Source organism: Protopterus annectens, chromosome 1.part1 (genome assembly GCF_019279795.1).
Source record: "Protopterus annectens isolate FY-2018-M chromosome 1.part1, PAN1.0, whole genome shotgun sequence".
In the NCBI taxonomy this organism is placed as follows: Eukaryota; Metazoa; Chordata; order Ceratodontiformes; family Protopteridae; genus Protopterus; species Protopterus annectens.
This window is the reverse complement of record NC_056726.1, coordinates 944451559-944477466: the sequence shown is the minus strand read 5'-3', so window position 1 is coordinate 944477466 and position 25908 is coordinate 944451559. Positions and strand designations below refer to the sequence as shown.

Below are 25908 nucleotides of genomic sequence, written 5' to 3'. Positions count from 1 at the left end.
CCTCAATGCCCCAACGTTGTGCTCTGAAGTGTGTTCCCTCTCCGACACCAGACATTCTAACTGCAGATGTGAGCTACAATCAGTTATGGCGTGTATTCCCGCCTGTGGGGCTTAAATATGCCGCATTTCCTGCACTTTTTTCTGATTGGCTGTTTTGTAAAATTCCCGGCTGACTGCAGACCTGCTTAGTAATGGTTAAACTACCATTCGTAAGTATATGTATGTTAATAGTGGCTGTTTCCCCTAAGTTGTCATGGCTTAGTGGTTCTGTACTTTGCTTCTGATGCAGAGAATCCTGGGTTCGAACCTTGTCATTCATTTTATTTTCATACTATCCAGACAGGCTAGGGGGTGTGGCTGCATTTAAGCAACTTTGCTCTCCGTTGCTCCTCGGTGCCCTGGTTGGCGCGGCGTGCACGTCCGTGCAAACACATTGCGCTGGGTAAAGCGCCATTGAACTATGGGCAACTCTATTGCGCTGGGTAAAGCGCTATGAAACTATGGGCAACTCTATTGTGCTTGGTAAAGCGCTATTAAACTATGGGCAACTCTATTGCACTAGGTAAAGCGCTATTATACCATGGGCAACTCTGTTGCGCTGGGTGAAGCGCTGCTTAACTGCAGGCAGTTTTATATCAGGATCCTTTAAAATATTTATTTTGTTCACTGATACATTGGCCATTTCACTGCTTTTTAGTCATGTTTAAACATATTTGTCAGGTATTATTTCATATACTGATTTAAAAAATAAATAGGAAGGGGAGTGGTGGGACTCGAACCGTGAATGCCTCTTCTTTGTGCGAACGCTCTACCATTACACTATTGCTATTTGGTGTGATTTGCATTAACATTCTTTCTTATGCTCTTCCATGTCAGAATTGCTAACTCTAGCTAAACAATGGGCACACCCGCGCACACACGCGCAAATACGGGCAGCTATTTTGGGGATTTAAAAAAATAGATTTAATGTTTTGCGTTTTAGAACTGTGATAGGGGTTTACAATATCAGGGAGTGTGGTGTTGGGTGCAGGGACATTTGAGCGGACTCGCTCTTGTGTGTGTGCTTTGTTTAGTTTTAAAACACCTGCAGGGGCGTGGACATTTAGACTGCTCGGCAGTCGGACACACCCCCTGCTTTCTTACACGGTCCGTGTAAGACTTACGGTTGAGTCAGCGTGCCCTCATGCATATTCATGGCACGCTGACGTCATACCATTCAACTGCAGCCTCCGAGTAAGACTTAGTAAGTCTTACACGGAGGATTTGTGAATCTGGGGGTAAGTGTTTTGAAAGTTTTATGGTAGTAGCATGAAGGGAGTAGGCTTGTCTTGTCTACCATAGCGTGAAAGAATGTTTTCAAAAGTTTTTGTGATGGTGTAAATACTCTTTGGTAGATGCAAAAGAACTTTGCATTTAACTGCCTAATAATTTAAAGGAATAGGCTTCCAAAGGTGATAAACTGTAGAAAACTGATCCACTGATGCTGATTCAGCTGTTATCACAGCAGTCCTTTTTCCTTTTTATAAATAGCAATGCTTAAGATCTTCTGTCATGAGGACTTGCATGATGTAATGTAAAATTAGAGTTTTCTCTTTTTTTTCTGATTTCTTCATTAGTAAGCTTGTCATTCGCTTCCAGGTAGACATTTGTTGCACTGAAAGTGTTACACATGTTTAGTTACTTTATACCTTTGTTGCCTTTTAAGTTAACCTAAATGTTCATGTGGTTAGTGTCTTCAAAATGAGTTCCCTTTTCCTGCTCTTAATCTTTCTTGGTCATTCCCAAAGTACAGTGCTTGTTTGGCTCATCAGCAGCTTATTTCACCTTATGGCACACTGCAGTTAAAATGTCATCCAAAATGAAAGCAAGATTTGTGAGTTTCCATTCTATGCGTGAGGAGCCTGAATTACTACAGTTGTAGTTCATGGAGAAGAAGCTCAGGGAGGAAAGACCTTACAAATACAAGGAGTCACAATGCCTTTAAAAAGTCAAACATTTACTTAGACTACAATCCAAAAAGACAAGTCTCTGAATTCCTCTTAGTTGATAGTTATTCTTCCTGGAAATACAAATCTTGCTGGACCCCAGCTTGCACTGGTTTCCTCAATGTTATTTTTCTTTCTGGTACCATTTCCATGGACTTGTTGAGTAATAGCTGCATAACTTGACACTTTTCTAGTGCCAACTTGGAAGGCTTACATTGTTTTTGAGAGTGACCTTGGGCCTGACTTTCTAACTTCTCATATACGGTCTGTGACAGGATACATCAGGATACATCCTGACACCATGGTTCTGGGTGATTTTAATGACCCATCCCTTGACTGGATAAATTTACTCGTGCTCAAACTCACTTGCCTGAAGGTTCCTCAAGTTCATTAATTCCAGTGCCTTGGACCAGCTGGTGGACACCCCAACTAGGGGTGCCAACATTCTTGATCTGGTGCTTACCAATGTGGGGGACCACTGTAGCACCCCCACTGTGAGGTCTTCCCTTGTCAGATCTGATGACAAATCAGTCTCATTTGAAGTAACTATCGCACCTGACCCCCACCCCTCCTCCAGCAGCAACTAAGCTAAAAAAAACTTCTCCAAAACAGATTATATCCTTCTAAGGGATAGTATATATAGCTTTACTGCACCTCCCCCTCAGATGGAACTGGCAACTATGCTAAGTCCTACACCAGTGCTTTATACAAACACCTGTATTAATTGCATTGATGCGGATGTACCTGATAGGATGCAAAACAAGCTCTTTAGGGAAGAGCAAACCTGCCTGGTGGACAACTGCCATCAACAGGCTTTACAATAAGAGGAAGAAATTGCTGTCCAAAAGTAAGCGGGAGCATGCATAAACAGGAAACACTCCCTCCTTAGCTTAAACAACCAAATACGACTTCATGTGAAGTCCTCCAAAGCAAATTACGAATCCAAATTGGCGTCCTCAGCTAAGGACAACCATAAGGTGTTCTTTAGTTAGGTAAGACCCAGATTTGTGCCAGACTGGTAGTTAATGATACCTCATACACTGAGCCTGTGAACATAGATTCTGTGAAAACTTCTCTCCCCTGTCCCACCACACATACCTCATGACATTCCTTCCACCTGTCACCCACCCTTTATCTCTAGACAACAGTCATATAAGCCCTTTCTAAGGCCAAAGACACAACATCTATGGTATCTGACAGCATCCCAGGCTGCGTCCTACATGAGCTCCAACAAGAACTAGCAACAACATTGGGTTCTCTTTTCATTCATAATCTTAAGCATTGGCTTCGTCCCAGCTGAATGAAAGAGTCACCGTTATCCCCTTGCACAAGGGTGGTGCTTCCACTGACCCTGAGAACTATAGACCTGTTAGCCTGACTAGCCTTATCTGTAAGACCATGGAGCGAATCATCATGGAGCATATCGACAAAGATATAGGTAATCTCCCAATACTTGACCCTACTCAGTTTGGATTTGTCAAAGGGAGCTCTTGCCTGTTAAACTTGGTGACTTCTTCGAGACAGTCACCAGAGCCCTGGATGTGGGGAAAACTGTGTATACAACCTACCTGGACTTGGCCAAGGCTTTTAACAATATTCCCCACTCAGGCATTGTTGAGAAACTTATTCCCCACTCAGGCATTGTTGAGAAACTTGCCCAGCTATGTATCGACCCTTATATTTTTAGGTGGGTCATTAACTGGCTCACCGATAAAACTGATAAAGTCAAATTAGGGGAATCCACCACCAACAGTAGACCTGTAACCAGTGGTGTTCCACAGGGATCAGTCCTGGCACCTGTACTGTTCGAAATCTATTTCTCCAGAGTACAAGCAAAAACTAAAGGTCTGTGGCTGACGGTGTGTGTTGACAACTGCAAACTGGGATCTATCATAGAATCCCAAACAATGTCAGCATCCTACAAGAGGGTCTTATGTAAACAAATGATTGGTGTCAAAGTCGCGGCCTTAAACGTGATGCAAAAAAATGTATTGTCATCCCTTTTGGTAAGAGTGATGTTCCGGCTAACTACCACATCAGTAGAAACACCCTAAACATGCACTCAGTGGTAAGAGACCTGGGCACAAGTTGACAGCAACCTTACCTTTGATCACCATATCTCCACAGTAGTAAGAAGGACATTCTATATTACTCATCTCAGAAGTAAGGGCATTGCCTCCAGAAAAAAGATGTTATAACCTCTCTGTACTCTTCCCTCATTGGGCCAATAATTGAGTACAATGCCCCTTTTCGTACCTTTCCAAGCACCTGCAGCAATTGGAGAGACCACAAAGGTTCCTCACAATGAGAATTCAAGGTCTTCAGCATCTGTCCTATGTGGATCGGCTGAAATCATTGTCACTTTACTCCATTTCATACAGACTACACGGAGGCAATCTCTGCCTTGCATGTAAGATAATCTTTGACTCCACTTTATTGGAAATGCTGCATATCTGTAAGTCCAATGGCTCATGGATTACTCACTCTAAAGATCTTAACCCGGTATGTGACATCAATAAAACCTGCTGGAGGGATAGGTTTGTCTCCCAGAAGTTACCACACCTGTGTAACAGACTCCTAATTCATGTAAAGCAGAGCACCTCTTTGGCCCTCTTCAAGCACAACCTGGACTGTTGGATGGGTAGCCGTAAATTCATCCTGGGGTTTCCACTGGTGTTGATCTTGGAAACAAGGGCAGAACTTGGCTAGGTTTGTAAGGACCCTAGGGTCATTAGCCTAGTAACCTCCTATGATTGTTTCATACTGCAAAGTTAATTTCGAGTAGGCCTAAAATTTACTGTTTCTGGGTTCCTTTAACTGATTTGACAATATTTCAGTCATTACAGCCTCAGAGGTATCCCCATCACAACTAGCACTGGCTTTATATGCATTAAACTTTCCCTTTAATAGCAATTGTGCAGTTGTCGTTTATTCACCTATCTATCTATCTATCTATCTATATATCTATATTCTGTTCAGTTGTCACTTGCATAGCATCCTTCCCATACCTGTTGACCATCAGGCCTCTCTTTGAATAGATAGTTTGCTTTCCGAGGGGGGGTCATCATCCAGGCAGCCATGAGGGTACTTTGTGCTCTCACCAGCATTTTTATGTTTCTGTTTTCACTGCTTAGAGGATAGTTGAATTAGATCAAAGGCCAGTTTGCAATATTCTGCCTCTGCTTAGGTGGCTTTTTACTCTTACATAGTATATTTTGTCATACATCCTTCAGTCTAAATAGCACAAACATTCTTACAAGTGGAACAGGGTACTACAGTGGACTACTTGCAGCTATTTAGATAGGTATACTGACCTTTACCCAGCACTGAAATATAAATTCTTTAACTTGTGTACTGTCAGTTCTCATTTTATTTTACAAGTTTTGGGAGACTAGGTCAGATCAAGTGAACTGTAGATTGGAGCACATCTGAAAATTCCTTTTTTATACTGTTGAAGCAAGTAAAAACCGATCATACTGATAGTGGTGGCTTCACTCCACCTAGATGCCTGGGTTTTTTTTTTTTTTTTTTTTAACATATGTGTATTTGGCTTGCAAGTCATTCTCCATGTATCCAGCATTTCATATTAGATACTTTTATTCATAGTTGCATTCCACATATTTTATGGTGTATGTCTGCCACCAGCCTACATAAAATCAAAAATACTGAACTAACTGGATCACAGACAGGACCCAGGAAGTTAGAACCGAGGAGTCCACCTCTACAAAGAGGCCAGTCAAAATTGGAGTCCCTCAGGCATCGGTCCCTCGACTGCTCCTTTTTAGCATTCACTTCTCTGAAGTCAATGCCAATGTCACTGGACTCTGGTTGACTAAATTTGCAGATGGTTGCAAATTAGGAGCTGTCATTGAATCCCACACCAACACAGATGTTCTTCCGGAAGGGTTGATGCAGACAAACAACTGGTGTCAAAGCCGTGGACTAAAACTAAATGCCAAGAAATGCATAGTAGTATCCTTCAGGAAGCCATCATATTGACAACACACCCCTTAGAGTTGAGCCAGTAGTCAGGGACTTAGAGACACACCCAGACAGTAATATAGCCTTTGACCATCACATGTCTACAGCAGTGAGGAAATTATTTTCTGCAACTTATAAACAAAGGTATGGCATCTAGGTCCAAGGGAGTCATTGTTCCACAGTATTCCACATTCATCAGACCTATCAATGCCCCCTTTGGTATGTACTTAACCAGTCATTTCCAGCAATTGGAATGTCCACAGAGGTTCCTCACTAAAAGAATACAGGGTGTAAGTAAAATCTCCTGTGCAGACCGCCTCAAGGCCCTATCCCTGTTTTCTGTCTCCTACAGGCTGTTGAGGGGAGATCTATGCATAGCATACAGGGCATTGTTAGTTCCCACTCTGATGGACCTCTTGCATAGCCACAAAACAAACGGCACCAGAATTACACATTCTAAGGACTTAAACTTTTTCTGTGATATAGATAGGACTTGCTGGAGAGACAGGCATGTATCCCAGAGACTACCCCTTCTCTAGAACAGACTCCCTATCCATGTGAGGCAGAGTTCCTCCCTAACCCAATTCAAGCGTAACTTGGACAATTGCATGGGGAACAGGAAATTCATCCCTGCCTTGGCAACTGTGTCTGTAATGGACACAGGCAACCTGTAAAAGGTTCATCTCCCAGGCTGTTGCTTGTAAATGTTTCATCTCCCAAGCCCCTGCTTACACTTATCAAGGGTACAGAACTTGTCATAGATTTGGGATGCTCGACTTAAAAAGGCCCCTGTGGTTGTTAGCCTAGTAAACACCTATGAACCTATTTATCTCTACCAGTGACAGAAAAATCAGCCTAGAGGAAGGGAATTATTCCAAACCTATGACACAAGCTAAAATCATTATACTGCTGAAATGAGGGGATGAAGACATGAACAAAAAGTGTAAGCCTTTGAACATTCTTAGTCCTTTGGCTACAGTTTCTGAAAAAGTGGTTCACAAAACTGCCAGATTCATTACTGAACATAACAGTCTAACACAACCTCCGTATAGATACAGGCTGTACATAGCACCATCTCGGCAACTTAAGCTCATACACTGTATGTATTGATGCAGGAATAAAGGACATTTGTAAGACATTAATCTGGTGGATTGCAGCCTGCTCCCAAACTATCTAGAATGGTATTAATTATAGGTACCCATCACAGCATGTTCAAATTGTCATCTGGCAAAATGTCTCAGCATTAGTGCTTGAGTGGAAGAGCACCACAAGTTGCTATACTTGAACCCTTATTAATAGGGTCTTAGGTTGGTACTAGGCTATCAGCCCTAGGGCCTATACAAGCCTAGCCATAACAATTCCCTGAATATTTCTTCCCATAATATTTACTTCCCTTTACCCTTGTCTAGCAGGGCGACTAACATGATCCCCGGGGTGAATTTCCTATTTCCTATACAATCGTCAAAGGTTCGTTTGGAAGAGGGCCAAGGAGGCCCTCTGCTTGACATGTATGGGCAGTCTATTCCAGAGTATGGGGAGTCTCTGGGTCAGGAACCTATCCCTCCAGCATGTTTTGTTCATTGTGATGACAAGGTTTAGATCCCTGGAGCATGTGGCTCTGAGGGATTGGGATTTCTTTAAGTGGAGCATGTCCAACATCTCAGGGTTTGACATGGCCTTGTATGTTAAGCAGAAATCACCTCTGAGTAGACGATATGCCACAGAGTATAAGTGGAGTTTTTTTAGACGGTCAGCATATGGCATCTGTTTTAGGCCTGTGATTCTTTTAGTGAGCTATATCTGCCGCCTTTCCGGCTGTTGCAGATGTCTTGTGAGGTACATACCAAACTGGGAGTTATACTCTATAATGGGTCTAATGAGGGATGAGTACAGTGGGACAATGACCTCCTTTTTTCTGGATGAAAATCCCTTGGTGATGAGGTGTGCCACATAGAAGGATTTCCCGACTGTTGTGGCGATGTGATTATCGAAGGTGAGACCACTGTCCACCTGTGTCCCTAAGTCTCTCATCACACTTTCGATGTTTAGTATACTGCCACCTATGTGGTAATTCATGGGTACATGTTTTTTTCCAAAGGGATAACTATACATTTCTTGGCATTAAGCTTGAGCCCATGGCTCTGGCACCAAGCATCTGTTTCTGTAAGGCCCTTTTGTAGAATATCCACATAATTTGGGGATTCAGTAATGGCTCCCAGTTTGCATTCATCTGCAAACTTTGTTAGCCAGAGTCCCTTAGTGTTGGCCTGTACTTCAGAGAAGTATATGCCAAACAAGAGCGGTCCCAGGACTGAACCCTGAGGTACTCCACTTGTTTCTTGTCTGGAGCTGGATTTGGAGTCAGCTACTTTTACAGTGTGGGTTCTGTCAGTAAGCCAGTTGGCAACCCATCGAGTGACTTAGGGATTTATGCCCAGCTTAGTAAGTTTGTCTACGATTCCAGAGTGGGAGATGGTGTCGAAGGCCTTGATGAGGTCCAGATAGGCTGTGTGGACTGCCTTATCCACCTCCACAGCTCTGGAGACTGATTCGAAGACGTCTATCAGGTTCAGGAGACACGATCGTCCCTTCACGAACCAAAACTGGGTGGGGTCCAGTGTTTGAAGGTTGCCAATGTCTTTGTTTAATAGTTCCATGGTAATGCGTTCCATGCCCTTGCAGATCAGGCTCGTCAGACTGATGGAACAGTAATTCCTGGGATCCAAGGTGTATCCCTCCATGTGGAGTGGGTTAACTGTAGCTGTGTGCCACTCAGTGGGCACAAAGCCTGAGGTGAGGCTATGATTAAACATGACACTTAGGTGAGGTGCCAATTCATTTTGTAGTTCATGTAGTACACAGCCTGTGATGTCATCTGGTCCCATGGATGCTATATTCTTAGCTTTGGAGAGTGCGGTTTCTACCTGTGTGGCAGTGATTACCGGAATTTAGCAATCTTTTGGTATTGAGATGGGCCTTTTAGGGGGTGAGAGGGGGGGTGAAGTTGGCACTAAATTGATCTGCCAGTATATTGGCAATATCCGTGGAATCTGTATATTTAATGTCATTTTGTTGTAGCTCAGAGCAGAACTGAGCATTGCCATTTAGATTCTTGACATAACTATAGAATGCCTTGTGGTTGTTTTTGGAATCTTTGGCAATGTTATTTTCATAACTAGCTTTTGAGGATGTTATGAGGGATCTCAGCTTCTTACTGAGGCTGGTAAGGGAGTTTTTTGCATCCTGGGATTTTCTTCCTTTTTGCAGCAGTTTCTTCCTTCTGTTGGGACCACCAGATTGGCTTCCTTTTTTTGGAGGAGGGCATCTTGGTTCTATTTGGGATGGCACGATTCATGCACGAGTGGATGTGCCCATACAGTGCCTTCGTGTAGGATTCAGCAGTTGAACTTTCAGATCCCGTCTGCATGGGTGTCATGAAGTTTATCACTTCTGACTTGAGTAGCATGAAGCTGGCTTTGGAGAAGTTTTTTATGGGGGTTTCTTTACTGGGGGGTGGGATGTGGATGTCAAGGGTGATTTGCTTCTGGTCAGACCTGACCAATGAGGGGGTGACCACTGGTGTGGAGCATCTATCTCCCATGTTGGTAATGACCAGGTCTAGGATATTGGAGCCCCTGGTGGTACAATGGATTAGTTGATCCAGGGGTTGGAATTTATGAATTCAAAGAACCGTTGGGAAAAGGTGTTGCTACCCGAGTAGTTTTCCCAGTTAATGGCAGGGTAGTTGAAGTCACCCAGTATTAGGGTGTTTGGTTGTATCTTTATATTTTCCAGTATGTTTAGAAAGGTGTAGTGAGAATATTGTGGCATGGTGGGGGATGTGTAGCAAGCTACAGTTTGGATTGCAGTCTTACCTGGGGTTAGTTGCACCTGGAGAATTTGAGATGCATTGTTTTGGGCAACTAGCCTGGAGGTGTGAATATCATTGGTGATATGGACACTCCTCCACCTTTAGTGTTTCTGTCTTGGTTTTGTGGCGAAAAGTGTGGTAAGAGTTGTAGCCTGGTATTGCAAGGATGCTCTCTGGAGCTTTGAACCAGGTCTCAGTTACTGCACAGATGTCGATGTTCTCCATTTTTAGGAGTGCCTCGAGAGAGTGCATTTTGAGGTTTAGACTTCTAGCATTGAGTAGCATTACCTTCAGATTCTGCATGCTTGCATCTGCTACAGTGGTGGTTTTGTCCTTTGAACCTTGCCTAAAAAAGGCACTGTAGGGGTGGCAAGAGCTTTAGCCAGTAACCTGTATCCCAGGGGTGACAGGTGCAGACCATCTCTGACAAAGTATCGTGGTTTGCTGATCATGTCTTCCCAGGCAGACAGATACTGGATCACCTTTGAATGACACCAGTAGCTTAGCCAATTGTTGAAGTCAATCATTTTGTCCTTATACTGTGATCTCATTGTGGGCGAAGGCAAGATGCTACTCAGGGCTAGGGTCATACCTGCCTGGGCCACATGATCTAAGAGCTCTTCCATGTCTCTTTTCATGTAGTCCAGGGAGGTACGTCTCAAGTCATTCACTCCAACATGGACAATGACAGAGTCGTATTTGTACTTGTTGTGGAGTGACTTGAGTGCATGCGTTATCTGGCTGATCGTGGCACCCAACAGGCAGCTGACTGTAATTTTCTCATTGTTCAGCCTGGTGAGTGGGACATCAGTGTGCCTGACTATAGAGTCACCTATGACTAAAGTGTTGGGCACATTGTCTTGTCTTAGGGGCTGTTGTTGGGTGTCACACTGGTGTTGTGAGCTGTGTGTCACTTTGGTTGTTGTGACTGTGTTTGCATTTCAGCTTCAGAGGTCCTTGTTGCTTGGGCAGGTTAATGTTAAGGGCCTCCGCATATGTGGGTTTATTGTTGCTATGTGTGGGTGTTGATGGTGTGGGTTTTGAAGGGCTTTGAGTTGCTTGAAGTGTAGTGCAGGTGTTAACCTTCTCCTCTTGACTGTCTAGCACAATCTTGGCCAGAGAGAGCTTTGCTTCCAGTTTGGCTATGTAAGTGCATCTCTCGCAGGTTGTAGTTTTGGATGGTAGGAGGGAGAGGGTTGTCTGTATACATGAGGCAGTTGCCGCATTGCCTCAGTATGCCGAGATTCACCTGGTGGACAGGAGAAATCACCAGAAGCTGACCCTTGACTTTGCAATTATAGGCTGTTTAGTGCCTACAATTAATTTCTTCTTATTGACAAGGAGAGTTGAGTGCTTGTATCAGTTTCAGGCTTCCTAGTGCTTTGCAGCAGGTTCTAGAGCAAGTGCTAGTCACAGGGGTTCAGATTTTAGTGCTACTACTGAGAAACCAGCTAGTTCTAAGGGAAAATTTGAAGAGCAGACTTTCTGGCACCTGGAATAGTTTAACTGTAGCCCCGCAGTGCTGAACGATGAGAAAACTGCTTAAAAAAAAAATTAACATCAGTTTTTGCAGACAAGTCAGGAGATCTGCTGTTGGATATGGATACAGCTTTCCAAAGACTTTATACTTCTTCAGTGTGGCCATCATCTGTTTACTCATAAAAGCTTTGCAGGCTAATTTTAAAATGCCTACACTGGTTAAAAATAAGAGATGTAGTCTGGCAAGTATTCAAAGGATACGCCAATAAATTACCATATCCCCAAAACTGGTGTAAGACTGAATTTTAGACCGAAATAATTAGTAGAGTTTGAATATTTTGGAAGAACAGTTGTTCAGAATTTATAATTTGATGAATATAAATGTATGGCACTAAGGAAACCATTCAGAAGCTTAGAGCATCAAAGAAAATAAATAAATAAAAGGCTCAACTCACACAAGAAATGAAAAAAATGACAATTTCTCTGGCATATTCGCAGCTCTCACCTGCAAGTTGCTGAATGGAACTCTGCTAGACAGGACCTCTGGAAAATTGCACCTGAAATTTTTCTGCAATTTTCACAATCTTCATCTTGCTTCTTGCACAAAGTCTACTATTTTTAATTATTTGTGATATTATATTTTTTACTAAAAGTGCTGAAACAACTACATATTCATATAACTATTCCAAAGGATGGCAACAGTTTAATGGGTATGTATCTGTCAAAACATTTGACACAACTGTAACACCCACAATGCTTTCTTACTAAGAAAGTCAAGGGCTTAAATAGGGTCTAAATCCTAAAAACTATAAGGACCGTGGCAGTTTTCTCCATTTTCTCTGTCATGCAGACCACTAAAGGTCGAGCTGTCTCAAGTAAAGAGCCTCTGCAGACCCTACTGCTGATTCTTAAGTCCAGTGGGGGCATAAACACCCACTTAAGAGATTTAAATCATTATGGCAACATCTATCCAGTCAGCATGTTGTATCACAGAGAGTACCATTTCTTTGAAATTATATTCCTGTCCACAAAAGGCAGTCTTATACTTTTCAAGCATAATCTGGAAGGATGGATGGGGTAACTGCAGATTCTCCCCTGGTGTAGCACCCTTGACCCTCATAGATAAGGGCAGCATGTAAATGTTATGCTCATCTGTGGGTTATTTGTACTGTAAGGGCCAAAAACTTCATGAAAATGTATAGCTAGACTTCTAAAAGTCTTTGTGGATCAACAGACTGGTAAGTACCTATGAACCTATAAACAGCAGCCAGATGAATATGCTCTGGGATGAGGGAAAACTGTGTTTACAGTATAGTTGTTCTTTTAAGTCATGTTATCATACAATTATGGTATTAAATATGCTTTATAATTGGCCCAAACTGCATGGCCACCATTAATTGAGTGCCAAAAGTGAGTGCTGGAAGAGAGACAGAGGAGGGAGAGAAAGACAGACGGATGTAAGAAGTACATATTTTTTACCTTTATTTAACCTCCACTGAAGTTCTGTGACTTTTGAATTGAAGTGCAAAGTTAAGGAAGGATATAAACGTGGTACCGTCAGTTGTTGGGTTTGGGGACTTTTCCTCCAAGTTTGGGAAGTGCAGTGGTGCAGTAGTTAACGTTGTCACCCCACAGCAAGAGGTTCTCTGGTTTGATTCTTGGTTGGGGTTTCTTCTGTGTGGAGTCTGCATGTCCTCCCTGCATTTGTGTGGGTTTCCTCCGGGTGCTGTGGTTTCTTCCCACATTCCAAAGACATGAGTCTGGAGCATTTCTCCCAGGGCCTCTGCTGAAAATATGCTGAGTCCTAGTCAGACTTTCCCAGTCAACAAATGTTAAGTAAAATAAATTAAAAAAAGTTAGAGTTTACTTTGCATCATGGGCTTTTGTGTTTTATAGTTATGTGATACATTAAGGAAGAGACTGTTTATATTTTGGGATAATATGATTCAGGATATGTATATTTAGCAAATTGTAGTGGACCCTATCAATAACGTGTTAAGTTGCATCAGTACCTGATTGGTATTTTAAAAATGTACAAAAGGACTTTTTTAGGTGACTTAACTCTGTCTGTTAAAAGGCATGGTTTTATATAGTTTTCTACTGCTTTTTCAGATGAGTACTGGCAGAATCACCCAGAGCTACATGATATACCAATATACTATGCATCATCGCTGGCTAAGAAGTGCATGGCTGTGTACCAGACATACGTAAATGCAATGAATGACAAAATTCGCAAACAGATCAACATCAACAACCCATTTGTTTTCAAACATATCAGCAATCTAAAGGTAGGGAAAATTTAGATCTAAAGTAGGCAGATCTGCACTATTTGTATGTATTTGTTTAATTTATATGGTTATGAAGGTGTGTGACAAAGAGCACGTTGTCTGTGATAAAGATCTTCATCCAGTTTTGTGCAAAGTAATCCCTTGACTCAGTCTTCACATTAGATTCTCAGTCTTCCACAAAATTGCATACTTTGCAGCTAGGTTAAATAATCAAATTATCTTCTAGCCGGAGACAGACAGGTGATCAGTTTCAATTTGACAGGTCCATGGTATGTAGAATTTGGAGGGGTGCAGGTAAGCATGCTTTCTGCAAATAAAGGTAATTTTTTATTTGCTGAAAGTGGCTTTCATTGAACTGCCATCATGGAATTGTCTGTCAGAGATAGTTTATTTGATGGATTCACATGAACCCCTTACATCACATCATTGTAACTAAATGAGGAAAAAAAAGGGAAACAAAGTATTGTTCTTGTAGACTTATTGTATCTTAACTTGGTTATTTTCTGCGTAGTAGTGAGGATAAGTATTGGTTTAGAAAATTTGTAATATACTTTAATAAAGCACATAAAGCACTTTTTTTTATAATATGTCCCAGTCCCAGTTACCATTATTACAGACGCCCTACTGCATTTATCTATTCTTTCTGTAAACATTTTCCAGCATAACTCTCTGGAAATTTATTTTCCCGTGACATCTTTTTAGATGTCACACTTTCTCTCATTTCTGTCTCAGCCAAAAGTAATATAACATTTCTCTGTCCGTTTAGGAGCCTCTTTACTTTTCCATTTTCTAGTCATTGCTTTTTTGTTACTAACAACACAAGATAAATGCATGTTTTTTTTCTTTTTCTCTACATTGTATTGAACCATCTTACACCAATAACATAAGTATTGTTATGATCTGAATGTTGCAGTGCAAGACCACTGGCATTAAACCTCCTCTGATTCTTCCTGAAAGACAGTAAAATTTAGAGCACAAACAAAAAAAAAATGCTCCTGTGATCCAAATGGACCTTGGTCATAGCTCCAGCAATGAGTGTCAGTGTACCTGTCTCAAGCTTTCTGGTGAGTAACAATATTTGGTTAGACATTTCAATATGAATACCTTATTTATTAGCATATCTGGCCTTTAGACACATTTTCCCATGTCTATGAATCAAATTCATTTCCTCTTCAAAAAAGTATATATCTATGTATGTATAGTGTATAGCTAATATATCTATATGTAATATGTATATAATATTAGCATATATACACAGTGAAGACAGTCATCAAAAAGTGGAGAAAATGTGGTACAACAGTGATGTTGCAAAAAACTGGATGTCCCTCCAAAATTGATGAAAAGACAAGGTGAAAACTGGTCAGGGAGGCTTTCGAGAGACCTACAGCAACACTGAAGGAACTGCAGGAATTTGTTGGCAAGTACTGGTTGTGTACTACATGTGACAACAATCTCCCGTATTCTCCATATGTCTAGACTGTGGGTAGGGTTGCAAGACAGAAGCCTTTTTTTACACAGAAAAACATCCAGGCCTGACTAAAATTTGCAAAACAATACATCAAGTCTCCCAAAAACGTGGAAAAATGTGTTATGGTCTGATGAGACCAAGGCTGAACTTTTTGGCCACAATTCCAAAAGGTATGTTTGGCACAAAAACACTTTGCATCACCAGATGAACACCATCCCCATGGTGTGAAGCATGGTGGTGACAGTATCATGCCTTGGGGTTGCTTCTCTTAAGCTGGAACTGAGGCTTTAGTCAAGGTGGAGAGAATTATGAACAGTTCCAAATACCAGTCACTTTTGGCCAAAACCTTCAGGCATCTGCTAGAATGCTGAAGATGAAGAGGAAGGTGAATTTCACCTTGCAATACGATAATGACCCCAAGCATACATCCAAATCAACAAATGAATGGCTTCACCAGAAGAAAATTAAAGATGTTCTTCATCTCACATTGCTGCAGTCCTTACACTTGGGTAGTCCGCTGTCCTCGGTCGGCCCGAATATCAAAGTATAAGGCTGACGTCGGTCAAGGCGCATTAGACTGACATCAGGACGTCAGGGTACAAATGCGCATGACCGACGTCATATCCCCAGTCTTTTTTGCCGCATGGTCCGATGCAGAAGCAGCGTTGCAAGTGCCGTTCGGCGTTCTGAAATTTTTCGAATTCGGAGTTTCAGACCGAGTCAAAGTTGGCTAAGTACCCCGTTGGGGAATATTTTAGTTTTTTCTTGCCTCAGTGGTTTACCGGATGTCAGAAAAAGTGAATAACTGTATTTCTTGTGGGAAACTGAGATTATCATACTTTGTGTATTCCTTGTTTAGGGCCTGAGCACGACGTTGTTGGGTGTCGCTTTTGTGCTAGATTCAATAAGCGCACTATTAAGAGAAGGTTAGATTGTGCCAGGTTAGTCTTGAAGCGGTGCAATTATAATATGCCGTCGGATGCTCCGGCGCTTCTTCAAGAAGCGCAAGGACAAAGCAGCTAAGCCTAGGCTAGAAGAGCCGTCCGTACCGGACGCCGGTTCTTTAGAGGTGTCGGTGGAGCCGAGGGTTCCGCCGGAGGTTTCTCTGGAGTCCCAGGGGGAGACTTTGTTATTGCAGGATGTGGCCTCTCAGGAGGCAGGTCAGGCTGAAGGGGCTTCTCAGGTTACTGTACTCCCCTCCCTTCCTAGGGTGGTTAGGCCCTCTCCTTCTGTTTCCAAGGCTTCTCCCAGAGGCAGGCCAGGTTTAGCTTCAGTTGGTGTCACCCCTAGTTCTTCAGGATCGGTGCCCAAGAAGCATATGCTTAAAATGGCAGAAGATTTGATTACTTTGATTAGAGGTTCCTTGCCCCCTCCTGATAAGAGACCAGGGTGGAACCTGAGTTGGGGAGTTTTGAGCAGGCTTGGATGTTTCAGAGTCTTGACTGAAGACTTGCAGGAGTATTCTCCTTATTCTGATTCTGATGTGGATGATTCTACTCCTTCTGCTTCTCCTCCTGAGGATTTTTCTTTTTCAGAGACTCTTCATTCCATGAGGGAGCATTTTAAGTGGGAAGGTCAGGACTTCTCTGATTCCAGGAAAAGGCTTAGGGAATTTTGTTTTACCCCAGCATAGGCCTTTGGCTATACCTCCTGTTCTGGATGTTGTGGAAGATGTGTTTGCAGAGGCTTCTCTTAATCCTGATTCTTTGCCTCCTGCTCCTGTTAAACCGGATAGGTATTACAGGGTGCCTGAAGCTCATAAGTATCTTTTAAGAGTCCTAGGGCGACCCAGAAACTGTTAGTCAGGGGCCTAAGGGTGTTAAGGCTTCTGTTGTTAAAAATCCGGTTCCTCCAGATAAAGAGGCCAGGGCTTTGGATAGATGGGGAAAGAAAGTCTATACTTCTTCCACCCTAGCTATGAGGGCTTTGAATTGCCAGTTTCACATGTTGAAATACCAAAACTATCTACTTTCTCAATTGAAGTCTAAGGTAGATGCTCTGGCGGAAGGTATTGAGTGTAAAGAGTTACAAGATTTAGTACATGTTTCTGAACAGGTGGGTAAGCATTCTTTGCAATGTGGTTTTGATGCTGTACAGGCCTCGTCTAGGGTGGCTGCCACTGGGTCAGTTCTTCGCAGGCACGCCTGGCTGAGGGATCAGAATTTATCTGACCATGTTAAGACAAGGATTTTAGATGCTCTTTTACAATCTGATGTGTTGTTTGGTTCACCTGTTGAGGCAGTCTTAAAGAAAATGGAAGACAAGGCTAAGTCTATGCAGACTGTTAAACATTTTTTGCAGGTTCAGCCTCCGAAGTTTAGTAGAAATTGGCCTACCAAGGGGTGGACGTATCCTTCTTATGATTCCCAGTCTAGGGGTAGATCTAGGCGTGGTAGGGGCAGAGCTCAGGGCTCTTTCAGGCCTAGAACAGGGAGTTAACCTGCACAGTCTTCGGGTGAGGGCAGGGGTCAGTCCTTTCGTAAACAGACCCAATGACCTACCTTTTCAGCTGCCAGAGCCTTCTCGTCTGGCAGCACCTTTGGGAGGAAGGTTGACACTTTTCAAGGAAAATTGGAGTTTAATTACCCAAGACAGATGGGTATTGGATATCATACACCAAGGTTACAGGTTTTATTTCCATACCTTGCCTCCTTTCAAAGGCATGCCAGACGTTCCTCCTCAGCAAAGAATAGAGGCTCACAAACAAATTTCTCTGTTACTTCAAATAGGGGCCATACAGCCGGTCCCTATGCCAGAAGTGGGCCTAGGATTTTATTCTCGCCTGTTCCTAGTACCAAAGAAGGGGAACACGTGGAGACCAATTTTGGATTTATCTATCCTCAACACTTATCTGGACATTCCCAAGTTCAAAATGTTGACGTTACAACAGCTTTTACCTCTGCTGGGCAAAGATCATTGGATGGTAACTTTGGATCTCAAGGAGGCTTACCTTCATGTTCCTATCAGACTGAGTTGCAGGAAGTATCTGCGTTTTCGGGCTGGGACTTCTCATTATCAGTTCTCTGCATTGCCCTTTGGCTTATCTACTGCCCAGAGTGTTCACGAAGGTTCTGGCTCCAGTGATAGCTTTCTTCAGGCTAAAAGGAATACAGATCTATCCTTATTTGGACGATTGCCTGATTCTGGCTCAAGGAAGGGACGAGCTTCTTCATCATTTGGAATATGTGATAGCAGTGCTAAGATGCCTGGGGTATTCTGTGAGCGAAATAAAGTCCAGTCTAGTACCCTCTCAGGACATGTGCTTTCTGGGTGTAAGACTGAATACAGCATCCCAGATGGCCTTTTTGACCCCGGACAAACAAAAGAATCTTTCCCTTTACTTTCATCAATTGTCTCATCAGTCCAGGCTGACTGCAAGGACAGTCCTTCAAGCCTTGGGGTTCATGGCATCTTGTATTCTGGTGCTTCCCAATGCCAAACTGCATATGAGGAAGCTACAATGGTATCTCAAAACGTATGGACACAGCACTGCCAGGATCTGGACACTGTCATTCAAATAATACCTTGCATTCAAAAGGAATTTTTGTGGTGGGCTCAGGAATGTCACCTAAACAAGGGACTCTCTGTGACCCGGCCAGAGGCGAGTCAGATTCTAACGACAGATGCCTCAGACAAAGCTTGGGAGCTCATCTAAATGGAAAGTGGATACAAGACAAGTGGCCTGCCAGACTACAACATCTACATATCAACTAGAAGGAGATGTTAGCAGTCCAGTTTGCATTAATAGCTTTCAAGGATTTACTTCTTCCAGGGCAGGTGTTGATTCTAACAGACAACACAACTGTCATGTGGTACATCAACAAGCAAGGTGGAACACATTCTTATCCTCTATGCAGGCAAGCAATGATTTTGTGGGAGACTGCTCTCAGTTTACAGCTAAATCTTCAGGCAAGGTTTCTGCCGGGAGCACAGAACTCCTTAGCAGATGTGTTGAGCAGATGAATTATGGATCCCCACGAGTGGAAATTGGATCCTCATGTATTTCAGAAATTGACAGTGTCATGGGGAACTCCAGACATAGATCTGTTCGCTTCTCCACTAAACCACCAGCTGCCAAAGTTTTGCACGAAAAGGTTTCATCCCACAGCTTGGAAAGTGGATGCTCTTTCTTTCAATTGGAGCAATATTCATGTGTATGCCTTTCCACCTCTGCCTCTCCTCCCAAAGGTACTTCTAAAGGCCAGACAGGACAAACCAAGGATGATTTTAATAGCTCCGGATTGGCCTCGACAGCACTGGTACCCATTACTGAGAAGTCTGGTACGGGAGCCTCCATGGCCTTTGCCTTCGATTCCACACCTGTTGTCTCAGGAGGACAGTCATTTGCTCAATGTCAAGCTTCACTCTCTTCACCTAACAGCCTGGCATATTCTGTTTTGAACCATAGAGGGTCTCAACTTCCACAGCAAGTTTTGAATGTTATTTTGGAAGCTAGAAGGCCTAGTACAAGGAAAGTGTACGCAGATAAATGGAAGAGATTTTTATTTTGGAGTGCGGCAAAGGATTTTGATGTTTCTGAGCCTAATTTAAGTGTGGCTCTTCAATATCTTACTGAGTTACTGGACAAAGGTTTGTCCTTCTCTTCTATTAAGGTTCATGCTGCAGCAATTTTGGCTCACTATGATTGTGACCCACCATTGTTTTCTCATCCTTTGTTCAAGCAATTTCTTAGAGGGGCAAAGAATATAAGACCCCACGTGAGCTCCTACTCCTGCTTGGGATCTCAATTTTGTGTTGGAGAAACTCACTCTACAACCTTTTGAGCCTGCAGCTACTGCCGAGTTGAAATATTTATCATGGAAGACTGCTTTTTTGTTGGCCATTACCTCTGCAAGAAGGGTTTCTGAATTGCAGGCCCTTATGGCGGTTGAGCCTTTCTTAATTTTCCATAAGGATAGGGTATCTTTGCGTACTACTCCTTCCTTTATGCCTAAAGTGGTTTCTAGTGTGGCTTTAAACCAAACTATTCATTTGCCTACTTTTTATGCAAATCCCCAAAATAAAGGGGAAAAGATTTTGCACACTTTAGATGTACACAGGCAGTTGCGATATTATTTGAGCAGAACTAAAGGGTTCAGGCAGTCTCAGCAGTTATTTGTTTCTTTTGCTTTGAGTTCTCAGGGCAAGCCTGTGTCAAAACAAACTATTTCTAAGTGGATTGGGTTTTGCATTGCTTTCTGTTATTCCCATCATGGCAAGGAGATTCCAGCTGGGATTAGGCCTCATTCCACTAGGGCTACTGCCACTTGACAGCTTTTTAAGGGGTGGCAACTAAAGATATTTTGGAGGCAGCTACTTGGAGTTCAGTGCATACTTTCTCTAGGCATTATCACCTTCCACTTTACTCTAAATCTGGGGCTGGTTTTGCCACTGCTATTTTACAGGGCATTTTGGCAGCTCCTGCTTCTTTATAGTTTTGCCATCCTCCCTTACCTCTGCTTTGGGATTCTACCCAAGTGTAAGGACTGCAGCAATGTGAGATGAAGAACATAGTACAGTTTTGTACCTACCATAAATGTAGATGTTCGAAGATCCACATTGCTGCAGTCCGATTTACCCTCCCTCCTTCCCCTCTGTAGTTAGAGGCGGTTGTGTGGGTTGGGTTGTAAATATTGTGTATATTGTATATATTGTACATATTATTAGTGCAAGGGTGGTTGGTTGGTTGTTTGCTGTCTTTTGGTTTTGACCTTTCTTTTTAGGGTCTTCTGACATCTGGGGCAAGAAAAGACTGAGGATATGACGTCGGTCATGCGCATTTGTACCCTGACGTCCTGATGTCAGTCTAATGCGCCTTGACCGACGTCAGCCTTATACTTTGATATTCGGGCCGACCGAGGACAGCGGACTACCCAAGTGTAAGGACTGCAGCAATGTGGATCTTCGAACATCTACATTTATGGTAGGTACAAAACTGTACTTTTTGGAACTGACCAGCCAGAACCCAGACCTAAATCCAATAGAAAATCTGTAGGGTGACCTGAAGAGGGCTGTGCACAAGAGATGCCCTCGCAATCTGACAGATTTAGAGTGCTTTTGCAAGGAAGAGTGGGTAAATATTGCCAAGTCAAGATAGGTCATGCCTGATAGACTCCTACTCAAGAAGACTGAATGCTGTAATTAAATCAAAAGGTGCTTCAACAAAGTATTAGTTTAAGGGTGTGCACACTATGCAACCAGCTTATTGTACATTTTTTTATTGTTTATATTTTTCCCCTAACAGATTTGTTTGTTTTCAATTGAATTGTACAGATTATAGGTCACATTAAAGGTGGGAAAAGTTTTGAAATTATTTACTGTGGTGTCATTTCTTATATCACAAAAACACTTTTTATATCCACTGTATACACACACGCGCACACACATATATACATATATATATATATATATATATATATATATATATATATATATATAAAATATGCTTTATATGTTTTACTTGTTATATGCGATATGATCCAGTCTTCTTTCTTAGTTAACATCAGTAATGAGAGTACCGTTAAAGTTTGTTTTGTGCAGATCATCTGTCATTCCTAAGTTGAGCACTTAATTATCCACTCACCCTCTAAGTATTCTAATAAACCATACTTTCGTTATCCTCTGCCAATGAGGCTCATGCCTCACATTTCACTCATTCCTTAACAAATTTAGTCTTCCTTTAACTCCAATGGCACAAGCCTTTTTTTACTTCAGAATTCCCAGTTTAGATTCACATGCAGATGTAATCTATTTTGAGTCATCTGTTAACTTCTTTCCTAATTACTAAAGTCTGCTTCACTGTTTAAGGCAGTTCACCCCTACAAGGGTTAAAACCCAAATTACATATCGTCCTAATATTGCATCATTTGTTATAATTTCATAATAGTTTTCAGTTTTGCATCATATTTAACATATAAATAACAGATATAATACATTCACTTTGACTGCTTCATAACATAAACTGACAACACAGAGGATTAAGTGTAAGAGTTTTGTCACTGAGCTGATTTCTGTAGTCCAGTTTGATTCCCTCATCCTGTATTTGCCTGCTGTCTGATTTATGAGCGAGTGTCTTCATGCGGTAGTCCTAACAGGTTAACAGTGAAAAGAGACACTTCTTTTGAAGTTCCTTACGAAGAACAAGGTCCAAGACGAATAAGGTTTAATGCAACCAAAACAAACAAGTACAAAAACGATTGACCTAGGTTTCGTCCACAATAATACGGACTTCTTCAGAATACTAAACATACTCACAACCACTCTTAAATATCACATTGAATACATACCATGTGACTTAAATTAACAATTGCTTAATTGATGATTAAAATATTAAATTACATCCTACACTTGATTCAAACCATCTAAACAAAAATATACGTAAAATTATATTAAATTCAAAATGTAACACTATACTAAACATCCAATGAATAAAAAATATATAAATAAATATATATGTGATGTACTTATTACTTTTAATATGTTTGTATGTAAATATTATAAATTTAATATAAAATGTATATATAAAAGATGTGTGTGTAAAATAAGTATTATTAACATAAAACCATGTGTCTTTAATGTATATATATATATAACTGTAATTACCAAATACTTTAATCCCTATAGTATATATTATACCAGAAACACCTGCACTACTGTGCCTTGCCTGTAATATGTTTGAGCTTAAGCACAGGCTTTATAGTGCAGTATTCATTCAGACCAGGAAAATTGTGTGCATTCAATTTTAATTGCCATTTTAATTCACTTAGGTCTAAATGCACATCTAAAATTCTACCCTGCTGGTCATAATTAATTTGTTGTAAAACACAAAATTTAAATGAATGATCATGATGGTCCACTATATGTCTAGCCATGGCATTAGTGGGCTTAAGATGTTTCATATCTAACAGATGTTCCCTAACCCTCTCTCTCAATGGCCTACACGTTTTCCCAACATAAAAAGCCATGCAACATAGACACTTAGCAAGATAGACAACATTCTTACTATAACAGTTAAAATGACCCACGATGTATACCTGCTGATTGTTGACCACCAGTTTGCTACCCGTCGTTAAAATATAAGCACATATGGTACATCTCCCACATTTAAAATTCCCAGTTGTCCTATTAGTAACATTATTGTACAACGAAAATTTTTCAAAAATTTTTTTAAAAGATAAATCCTTTTTAAACACAAATCTAGGAATATCCATAAACTTAGATCCAACATTTTTATCCAATTGCAATACACCCCAGTTTTTAACTATCACCCTTGTAACATGATCTGAATCTCCATTATAAGTCAAAATATACATCAAAGGGGAATTCCCTATATCAAAAGTAGAAACAGGCCTTACCCAAGTTTTTATTTCACTATCCAGAGTCAAGTATACATTTATAAAAAACACTGTGTCTCTTATTTAATACTTCTTGGAATAATTCCATACATAAATTTTCCGGGTAACCTCTATTCAGAAACATAGAAACCATATAATTTAAATCCTCCACAAATTCTTTTTCTTCACTGACCATCCTGGCCGCCCTGACCATTTGGCCCTTAACAATAGCCTTCTTTTGATGACCAGGATGCCAACTACTATAGTGGAGATAAGAATTTGAAAAAGTAGGCTTCCTGTAAATTCTAGAATTAAACTTACCATGTATCTTATCCAAGGTTACTTTAACATCTAAATATGTAATAGTATCTATATTATATTCATATGTAAATTTTAAGAACCAAACAGTATTGTTAATATATTCGATGAAGGCTTCCATAATAATCAAATCACCCTCCCAAATAATAAATATATCGTCCAAAAAGCGAGTATACATTTTGATATACTTATTAAAAGCACTGGTGAATAAAAAATGCTCTTCCCAAAATGCCATAATGTTGTTAGTATAGTGTTATATTTTGAATTTAATATAATTTTATGTATATTTTTGTTTAGATGGTTTGAATCAAGTGTAGGATGTAATTTAATATTTTAATCATCAATTAAGCAATTGTTAATTTAAGTCACATGGTATGTATTCAATGTGATATTTAAGAGTGGTTTTGAGTATGTTTAGTATTCTGAAGAAGTCTGTATTATTGTGGACGAAACCTAGGTCAATCGTTTTTGTACTTGTTTGTTTTGGTTGCATTAAACCTTATTCATCTTGGACCTTGTTCTTCGTGTGGATATTTTTGTTTTTTGGTTCCTGGTTTGTTGTGTCGACTTCTTTTGAAGTTGCCTAGTTAAATTATTAACTGATTCTTTTTTTTTTACTTTTCTGTTTTTTTTTTATTGGCTAGGTGCATACACTACCCCCAATTCCTTTGTTATTCTGTGTTACTTCATATTTCTGCCCTTGCTTTATGTAATCTGGTTTCATATTCCTGACTGATTTTAGAAAATTCCCTGGCAATTTAGTTGGGACTTCATGAAATGGATATGATAATAAAGGTTTGCCAAAAGTGTACCCTTTGTGCTTTCTGGTCTAATACTAGACCTGTCAACGTATATTGCTAGAAAGCATCTCAAGCTTCTTTTCAAGTTGCCATATTTTATTGACAGGCCTGTCCAATAAGCTACCTAGCATAATGTCCATTTTGATATTCAAACTATTACTTCTCACTTTGTGGCAGAACATAACTAATTGATAATGCTGGTATTTTTGTTTTATAACCAGGCATTTTACCAAATGTTTCCAGTGTCTGAAACAGTTTTATCAGTGTTCTTCTCTGGACAAGTCAAATAAACGAGTGCATCATCTGCAGATAATGATATTTTAAATTCTTCTCTCAGGATTTTGGAACCTTTCATATGAGACTACAGTACTAATGCGGCCAAGACGTAAAGTGCAGATAAAAATAAGTGGGCAGTAATGGATACCCCTGCTTATTGATATTCCCCAATTTTTTTAACCCTTGCCCTCTATGTTCATATAGTACCTTCATCACTTTGATAGTTACCTCAGAATTCCATATGTCAGCAAAATCTGCATCGGATTGTATTGCTTCACAACATTGAACCAAATGTCTTTTCTTAGTCAAGACTTGTTCTGAATGGATCTCTATATTGCTGGATGCCTTTATCAGCAGTGCCTTATTTTGGATATTAACCAAAAGTCTGTCTGCCAGCAACAAACCATACTGAGCACTGTCTGTAAATTTAATGTGAACCATGTCACCCTGTTTATCTGTACTGCCATAAATAGCTTTTAGTCATGGTTTAATATTGATTTATTCTTAGTAGAATATTAATAGGTTAGTTTAAGTAACTTATATTGAGGTAGTGGTGCAACTGATTAATTGCAACAGGATGTTCTTCATTCCACATTGCTGCAGTCCTAACTATTGGGGTAGTCCGCTGTCCAGTCGGCCCGAATACCAAAGTATATGGCTGACGTCGGTCAGGGCGCATTAGACTGACGTCAGTACGTCAGGGTACTAATGCGCATGACCGACGTCATATCCTCAGTCTTTTTTGCCGCATGGTCCGATGCAGAAGCAATTTTGCGAGTGCAGGTTGGCGTTCTGAAAGTTTCTGAAGTCACCGAATCAAAGTTGGCTAAGTACCCCGTTGGGGAATATTTTGGTTTTTTCTTGCCTCAGTATTTAACCGGATGTCAGAAAAAGTGAATAACTGTATTTCTTGTGGGAAACAGATACCTCATAGGGATTACCATACTTTGTGTATACCTTGTTTAGGGCCTGAGCACGACGTTGTTGGATGCCGCTCTTGTGCTAGATTTAACAAACGCACTATTAAGAGAAGGTTAGACTGTGCCAGGTTAGTTTTGGGAAGCGTTGTAATTATAAAATGCCGCCGGATGCTCCGACGCCCGCTTCGC

The 25908-nt window shown here is 41.0% G+C and overlaps 1 protein-coding gene across 1 annotated transcript in view; it reads left to right on the top strand.

Moving 5' to 3' along the window:
• Positions 1-25908, top strand: part of CPSF3 (cleavage and polyadenylation specific factor 3) — a 710232-nt gene that overhangs the window by 262446 nt on the left and 421878 nt on the right. The window contains exon 8 of the mRNA XM_044079083.1: positions 13429-13604. Coding sequence (XP_043935018.1) covers positions 13429-13604 — 176 coding nt within the window. The remainder of the gene's footprint in view (positions 1-13428; positions 13605-25908) is intronic.